The 9,016-nt window shown below is 47.9% G+C and overlaps 1 protein-coding gene across 1 annotated transcript; it reads right to left on the bottom strand.

The window, feature by feature from the left end:
• Positions 1–250: 250 nt before the first annotated feature.
• Positions 251–3,598, bottom strand: LOC125519924 (Nuclear transport factor 2 (NTF2) family protein with RNA binding (RRM-RBD-RNP motifs) domain-containing protein). Its single transcript, XM_048684698.2, has 9 exons — positions 3,296–3,598; positions 3,060–3,200; positions 2,316–2,610; positions 1,604–1,881; positions 1,355–1,517; positions 1,147–1,265; positions 991–1,056; positions 768–843; positions 251–632 (listed from the first exon to the last, which is right to left on the bottom strand). Exons 1-9 carry the CDS (start codon positions 3,320–3,322, stop codon positions 490–492), a joined length of 1,308 nt encoding a protein of 435 aa, XP_048540655.1. The 5' UTR covers positions 3,323–3,598; the 3' UTR covers positions 251–489.
• Between the last annotated feature and the right edge of the window lie 5,418 nt (positions 3,599–9,016).

Here is a 9,016-nt window from a genome sequence, read left to right as displayed (position 1 = left end):
GATGAAATTTCCTATTCTAAGCATCAAATGATATCTCTTTTCTTACAGGAATTGTATGATACTTATATCTATGAACAAAAGGAGGCCTCACTGCAGGCAAACATATATGGCGAAAGAGATGCAGATGGGGATTGCCGGCGGCCAGAGAAGGGGCGTTGCGCGTCTCTGCTGGCTAAATAAGCGTCAAACACAAAAAGGACGCAGCGAACACATCACCATCACGCAACAAAACACAGGCGCACAAATGACAGAAGACCGAAAAGAACAGATCTAACATTAACGAGAAGACAGAATAGCAACATAAAGTATCTGTTGGTAAGAACGGACGGGCACGTCCATGGACGAGCTGCTGTGGCAAACTCAAGACAAACCCCAAAACCGAAAACGCAACCTAACAGAATGGAGCGCTCCAATAGTTCAGTTTTACAACTCCTGCTCCACTTCTCACGGATCAAAACCTCTTATGCTTCCTCCTATCGCCATGGGGCATCAGTTCCTTGCCCCCAAAATGCCCCTCTCGTGGTGAGGGACACGCTGATAACCATTCGACTTTCCACGGCTACCGCTGTACTCATCACCTCTCGCATATCCTCTGCCACTGCCGCCAAAGCGACCTCTGCCTCCCCCCCTTCCTGCAAATGTAAACATGCACGACATAAAAAACATATACAGAGCTCAGTGTATCTTCACAAGCACGGCTCACACTTCTGCTAGCAGCTTACATTATTCATTAGAATAGGGCAGATGCATAAAAATGGACAACTTACTTCCTCCCCTTATTCCACTGTTAGGCTTCCGCTCCTCGACATATATCTGCCGCCCATTTATTTCAAGTGGTGAAGCCTGAAATCCACCAAGATGGTTTCAGATTATGACCAGCTAAACTATGGTAAATAACAACATTGTACAAGCCAAACCTAAGCAATATAATTTTTAAACGAGAAATTGAAGAATTATTAAGAGTATCAAATGTGAATTCCAATAAACAACCCTCAATGCATTGTGAACGCCACTCAGTTCCTCGAATTCCACAAAAGCATAGTAGCCACCAGTCTCCTGCAAATTCCACCATCAATCAAATGAACATTTGCTCATGTTATATAGCAAGTGGTGAATCAGAATCAGAAAGCCAATTCAATTGCAAACCTTTCGGCTTCTGATAGCAACACCATCAGGGATGAGCTGGCCAAACTTCTTGAACTCATTCTCAAGATCAGCCTCAGTTACATTTTGTGGCACATTCCCAACATAAACAGATTTGCTCTCTAATTTATGAAATAAATATTACAATCAGCAAACAATGTGGAACTTAAACAAATAAATGTAAATTAGGCAAGAATAAAGAAAGAAAAACCTTCTTCGTCATGGCCTTCTGCGTAGAAGTCAGATTTTGGCTTATCTGCTGCCACCGATGAAGTCACTAGAGTTGCCTGGTTTGCTTCTGTTGTAGGGTGAGGTTTACTCACAGGCACTGATTGAGCAATAGGGAACGGAGGCGGGGCTTTTGCAGTTCTTAGCTGCATCATCAGAATCATCATTTTAAAGACATGTCATCTAGATAGCACAACAAAATGCATATGAAGGAAAGGAAGGTCCCACATACAATAGAAGCATATGTCTTCTTTACGGGCTCCCCAACAGGTTCCTCAACATGAGGCTGCACAGGTGGAGGGTGTGCTGGCTCCTCTGGTGCCATCACCATTCCATTCGAGAAGGAAGAAAGTGGTTCTTCTTGAAGAGATTCATCTCCCCAGTTGTCCGACTGAGAAACTACTTGCTGTGGTGGCTCAGAGTAAGTGTAACTGTCAACAGCATCATTTTCTTCAGATGTTACTGGAACAGCTTGCATTGTTTGACTTTCTTCATGAATGTACTCCGCACCTGCAGGCAGAGCATTTAAACAAAACGCCAACAAAACTTTGAAGCGGCAACAAAACAGGACCATGAACATTACACTAATATTTCTCCATGGAAGCATTATAATTTGAAACAATCAGTGCTCAGCTGGTTTAAAATCTAAACTACCATTTCTATTATTGCCCATAGATATTAAAAAAATGACTTGCATGAACATTCTCAATACAGTGCACCTTATTTATGTTGCCACTGGAAAAAACTTTTTGAAATCTTATTTGGAGTTAAAATCAACTGTATGTACTCGACGAAGAAATAGATAAGAGAGACAGTCCATACAGGCAAGCAGATATGGCGTGTACTGGAACATATCCATAACATGATTGGCTATTTCATGGGTAATAACAATTAAAATGCAAAGACCAATAGTTTATATATTTATTTAGGATGATAAATCTTACTTGTTTGGACTGTGTTGGATGCCATGTTGGTCTCAAAGGCTTCCTGAGCTCTCACCTGTGCAGGTTGCACTTGTTCTTGGTCAACAAAGTGGAAATAATCATTGAGCACAAAGTAACCTTTCTCCTGAGGCGCAAGGAAAAACATCTGGATAAATTTCCTTTGGTTGTTGTACTCTTTGGTCTGTACAAGACCAGAGACCATCACTAGCACCCCATCTCCCCATGAGTTGGCAAAGTTGGCAGTTTTTATCTCAATTTGGGTGAAATTGAGGGACATGATAAGGGAGTGTATATCCTGCAGGCAACAAATTTGTTATTATAAATTATAAAGTAACAAAGGAAACAAAAAAGTGGCAGACTCAAATTGCATATATAATTGATTTATTTAGGGGCAACAGGTGTATTGAACCAGCAGAGCAAACAAACAAAACAGCATAGAGGGCAACAGAACAGCATCAATAAGTAAACTCAATGAAGAAAAGGCGCAGACAAAACGAGTAATAAGTATACAACTCAGCAGATGGACAAACACCACATACAAGACAAACTAATGATGCGACATGGCAAGGTAACATACCACGAGCGCAGAAGTAATGCTAAAACCTACATGAATGCCAAACATTGAGATGGTAAAAATCAGTCAAAGCACTGACAGTCCAAAATATCACAAAAGCACAGCCCAAATATATAAACCTTAAGGTTGACACATATAAAAGTAATATATATATTGTGAGAGATAGCAACCATCATTGAGTTAGCAGTGGTGTTGGTCCCGTTGAGGTCGTCGACCCGGACCATGGTGCTTGCTTCGCTGTAGAACTGGTGGACGACATCGGGGTTCTGCTGCAACAGATTGTAGTAGTTGCGGAGGAAGTAAGTGCCCACCTGCCAGCCAAATCCAATCGCAACATCAGTTACCGATCCGAGCATAAGAGGGCGCAAAAGGTTTGGGGGAGACAGAGATAAGGAAGGGGGGTTACTTGAGTCGCCGCCGCCGCCGAAGCCATGGGGAGTGCAGTGGAGTAGGGAGTAACCCTAGATCTGCTGATTCCGCGGGCAAGATCTAAAAGGGAGAGCGTCTCGAAATCCGACGCCGCTGCAGCAGCCGCCGCCGCCGCGAGAGGATGTGTCCGCCCTGATTGCTCGTGCGTATTCGCGTCTGCGCCTTTCGCAGGATGGAGAGGAGAGGAGAGGCGAGGAGATGGATTGGCGTCGCGTGGGTGGACTCGACTCGACTCGTCTCTTATGACGGCCGGGAGGAGGGGCACGAGGGGAGAGAGCGAGAGAGATACCGGTTGCCCTTGCCCTACGATGCGATTCGATCTCACTTTCCTTTCAGGATTCTGTTGGATTTCCTGGCCTATCGTCATTTGGGCTTCAGTTTGGCCCATGGTCTCCACTTCCAAAGAAAAACTTAGCCCATGGTCTAGGCCTATTTTTTTATTCAAAGATGGTATAGAACTTGTCTCAAAAAAAAATGAAAGGGCGAAGAACTTGTCTCAAAAAAAAATGAAAGGGCGAAGAACTAATTCATCCTATTCATCAAATCCTACGATCTGACACGTCACGCCCCTCCAGCGTACTAAACGTGTTTTATACATTAATTACCCACCATGCCATTACAGTATTACCCACTGTGTTGTTACTTTAATCCTTTCCTCTTCCACGCACGAACAGAAACAAAAACCGCTGCCCTCTCCCTACCACACCCCACGTCTCGCTGCTAGCCACCACCCCACCCTCGCCACCAGCCACCACCTCGATCTCCATGCGTCGTCGGACCGCTCGACCTGTGCCTCGATCTCCACGCGTCGCCGGACCGCCTCGACCTGTGCGTCTCCACGCGCTGCCGGACCACCGCGCCCAAGCACCGCCGGACTGCCGCGACCTGTGCCGCTCCACGCGCTGCCGGACCGCCGCGGCCACGCTCGAGGCGCACGTCCGGACCGCCACCCCAAGCATGGTCGGACCGCCGCGACCTGCGCCTCTCCACGCTCCGCCGGACCGCCGCCTCCACGCTCCAGGCGCACGTCCGCCTCCGGGCCACTGCATCCATGCTCCACACACACGGCCACATCGTCCACGTGCCGCCGGATCTCCACGCTTGTGACACCCCCGATTTGACCGTACATTAATCATACACACAAATGTGTACGATCAAGATCAAGGACTCACGGAAAGATATCACAACACAACTCTAGACACAAATTAAAATAATACAAGCTTTATATTACAAGCGAGGGGCCTCGAGGGCTCGAATACATAAGCTCGAAGACACAATAGTCAGCGAAAGCAAAAATATCTGAGTACAGACATAAGTTAAACAAGTTTACCTTAAGAATGTTAGCAGAAAAGTAGCAACGATCGAAAAGGCAAGGCCTCTTGCCTGGGACCTCCTAACTACTCCTTGAAGTCGAACTCCACGTAGAATCATTCTCGGGATCCTCTGGCTCCTGGACTTCATGGTATGATCGCAATTGTAACGCCCCGAGACCAATGTGCCAGGTGTCTTCCAGTTATTCGTCGTCGTTGCCATGTCTTTTGCTTGCGTGTTGCATCTTACCATGTCATCATGTGCATTGCATCATCATGTTTTCAAAACTTGCATCCGTCCGGGTTCCCCCAGTTCCGTCCGTTGTCCGTTCTGAGCCCAGACACACTTGCACGCGCCCGCGGCATGTCCGAAATATTATTTTATAAGTGGCCGGAAAATGTTCTCGGAATGGGATGAGAGTTGACGTGTGGTCTTATTATAGTGTAGATAGACCGCCTGTCAAGTTTCATCGCATTCGGAGTTCGTTTGATAGCCCAACCGTTAAACTATAGCGGCATTATAGCCGGTCTAACGTCGGACGTTTTCGGTCTCCGGAAACAGTCGCCGGGTCTCTCTCCCCCCTCTTCTCTCAGTCCAAACCGCTCTCCACCGTCCTCCTAGGCCCATGCCTACCCCTCTCTCGGTTATTCCCGCGGCCCTCCTCGCGCGCGCGCCCGAAAGCTGTCCCGGACCCGACTCGGACTATCGCTACCGTTGTGTCCGGATCATCCCCAAACATCTACAAAATATCACCGTTTTCTCATTTGGACTCCCTAACCTATTCATCTCCGACCGTCCGATTTTGATCAGATGATCCAAAATACTCCTTCCTATCTACATTCTGGTATATATAGCAGTCCACACCTAGCCCAACCCTAAAATCTAGCTCCTTTGTCCCATCACCCGCCGCCACTTTCCAAACCCACCTCGGGATCCTCCCAGATCCTTTCTCACCCAACCAGCAAGCCCCCCTCCTCTGCTCGACCTTCCCCGTTCCCCAATCCATCGGCCCCCTCGACCAGCAGCAACCAGGAGCGCAAGCCCTTCTCCCACACCCGCGTGCCCGAGGAAACGCACGAGGCTGCGCCTCCTCGTCCCGCGCCTCTGCCTCGCCGGTGGTAGCCGTCCACCCAAATAGGAGCAGCAGGCCGAACCAGCGCCCTCTCCCTCGGTCCCTCCTGCCCGTCTTTCCTTCTCCAGCTCTCTCTCTCACACATCGCTCTCTCTCTCTCTCTCTCTCGCAGGAGCTTCTCGCGTCAGCCATGGCGCCTGCAAGAACAAGTTCGCCGCCGCCAGAACCTTGCCTCGCCGGATCCACCGCCCACTGCCGGGAATCGGTTCTCGTCGGTCTCGCCCCGCATCCGATGGTCGTCCCGCCGTCTTTTGTCACCGGAAGCACCAGCGCCGCCGCCCTTGACTTCCTGGAACGCACGCGGCCCGAGCGCCCCTATGCTGCGAGCTGCCTCCCGCGCCTCGATCTCCTTCAAGACCGTCCAGATCCGCTCCATGCTGCTGTTCCTGACCTTCTCCGCCGCTCGCTGATCTCCTGCCTCTGCATCGCGCCGCCGCCATTGCATGTCGTCTGCATCACCGGCCTCCCCTGCTTCCTGCATCGAGCAGGAGAAGAGCGAATGCAGTCAGCGCCACCGCCCTGGACCTCGCGCTCGCCCGCTCATCCAGCGTTGACCGCAGCCACAACGTGCGCGGGCCTCCTCTTGCAGCGCCTCAAGGCCCAGCCACCGGCCCACTGCTATTTTCCCCCTGCAGGCCTCCCTCTCCATCTAAACCGGGCCAGGCCCATGGTGAGCGCCCCAGCGCCCAGCAGTTTTGGCCCGTGCTTTGTTTTTTTGCCAGATCTGCGTTTTAGCCTTTTTCCCAGATTTTGCCAGATTTGCAGAATAGTCCCTAGAGTTCATGCATTTAATATCTCACAAACCCTGCATCGGATTAAAATAAGTTATACATAAAACTTGCTTAGAATTTTGTGTAGATTAATAATTTGCCACTTTCATCTATGTTTAAAATGTTTAAGATGTTGTTTGTTTAAATTTGCTTAAATAACTTGCTAAAATGATTTATTTCATAACTAAATAACCGTAGCTCCAAATTTAACAAATTTTATATGTAAATGGGGTAGAAAAATGCCTAGTTTAACATGGTGGCCTTACTTTTCATGTTTAACAACTCTAAAATATGGTTTAGGGCAGAACAGTAACAAACCTTAAAATATGCATATGGGGCGTTACCGGAATTGTTGTTTGTTATTTCCGGCCTCATTTAAACTTGCCTAGATAGATAGTTTCTTTATGCTTCACCTCTTGCCATGCTAACAACATTTAATATTGTTGGGTACATAAACGAGATCGAACTAAATAATGGAATGTGGTGTTTTGTCAATATGCATCCCGATGCATATTGAGCTCCACTTAATTCGTAGGATTGCTTGTGCACTTTGCCATGCCATGTATCATTAAACCGGACATGCATCATACTTGGTTGTGCATCATGCCATGATCATGTGTTGGTTGTTTACTATGTTGTGTGCTTCTTTCCGGTGTTACTTCTTCGGGTTGGTTCCGATAACGTCGCGTTTGTGAGGACCCGTTCGACTACGTCCGTTTGTCTTCTTCATGGACTCGTTCTTCTTCCTTGCGGGATTTCAGGCAAGATGACCATACCCTCGAAATCACTTCTATCTTTGCTTGCTAGTTGCTCGCTCTTTTGCTATGCCTATGCTGCGATACCTACCACTTGCTTATCTTGCCTCCCATATTGTTAAGCCAAGCCTCTAACCCACCTTGTCCTAGCAAACCATTGTTTGGCTATGTTACCGCTTTGCTCAGCCCCTCTTATAGCGTTGTTAGTTGCAGGTGAAGATGAAGTTTGTTCCTTGTTGGAACATGGAGATGTTGTTCCTTGTTGGAACATGTTTACTTGTTGGGATATCATAATATCTCTTATTTAATTAATGCATCTATATACTTGGTAAAGGGTGGAAGGATCGGCCTTATGCCTGGTGTTTTGTTCCACTCTTGCCGCCCTAGTTTCCGTCATATCGGTGTTATGTTCCCGGATTTTGCGTTCCTTACGCGGTTGGGTGATAATGGGAACCCCTTGACAGTTCGCCTTGAATAAAACTCTTCCAGCAATGCCCAACATTGGTTTTACCATTTGCCACCTAGCCTTTTTCCCTTGGGTTTCGCGGACTCAAGGGTCATCTTTATTTTAACCCCCCGGGCCAGTGCTTCTCTAAATGTTGGTCCAACTGAGCGATGTCCGAGGCTACCAGGGGCAACTCTGGGCTGGCTTACCCGACGTCTGGCTCATCCGGTGTGCCCTGAGAACGAGATATGTGCAGCTCCTATCGGGATTTGTCGGCACATCTGGGTGGCTTTGCTGGTCTTGTTTTACCATTGTCGAAATGTCTTGTAATCGGGATTCCGAGTCTGATCGGGTCTTCCTGCTAGAAGGAATATCCTTCGTTGACCGTGAGAGCTTGTGATGGGCTAAGTTGGGACACCCCTGTAGGGATCTGAACTTTCGAAAGCCGTGCCCGCGGTTATGGGCAGATGGGAATTTGTTAACGTCCGGTTGTAGAAAACCTAAAGTTGACCTTAATTAAAATACATCAACCGCGTGTGTAACCGTGATGGTCTCTTTCCGGCGAAGTCCGGGAAGTGAACACGGTGTTGGAGTTATGCTTGACGTAGCTTGTTCTAGGATCACTTCTTGATCATACTTTTATCGACCGTGCTTTGCCTTCTCTTCTCGCTCTCATTTGCGTATGTTAGCCACCATATATGCTAGTCGCTTGCTGCAGCTCCACCTCATACCTTTTACCTTACCCATAAGCTTAAATAGTCTTGATAGCGAGGGTGCGAGATTGCTGAGTCCCCGTGACTCACAGATACTTCCAAAACCAGCTTGCAGGTGCCGATGGGACCATGCAGATGACGCAACCAAGCTCAGGAGGAGCTCGATGAAGATCTTGTCCTTTGTGTTGTTTCGTTCTAGTTGATCAGTAGTGGAGCCTAGTTGGGGTCGATCGGGGACCTTGTCGCATTTGGGGTTCTTCTTTTATTTTGGTTCCGTAGTCGGACCTTGATTGTATCTGGTTGATGTAATGCTTTATTCATGTAATTGTGTGAAGTGGCGATTGTAAGCCAACTATGTATCTTTTCCCCTATTGTATTACATGGGTTGCTTGCGAAGATTACCTCACTTGCGACATTGCTTTCAATGCGGTTATGCCTCTAAGTCGTGCTTCGACACGTGGGAGATATAGCCGCATCGAGGGCGTTACAAGTTGGTAATCAGAGCCATCCCCGACCTTAGGAGCCCCCCTGCTTGATCGAATAGCTGTCGTTGTTGAGTCTAGAAAAATGTT

Source organism: Triticum urartu, chromosome 7A (genome assembly GCF_056163025.1).
Source record: "Triticum urartu cultivar PI428250 chromosome 7A, HENAU_Tu73, whole genome shotgun sequence".
Taxonomy (NCBI): domain Eukaryota; kingdom Viridiplantae; phylum Streptophyta; class Magnoliopsida; order Poales; family Poaceae; genus Triticum; species Triticum urartu.
The sequence above is the reverse complement of the archived record's forward strand: the minus strand, read 5'-3'. Positions and strand labels throughout refer to the sequence as shown.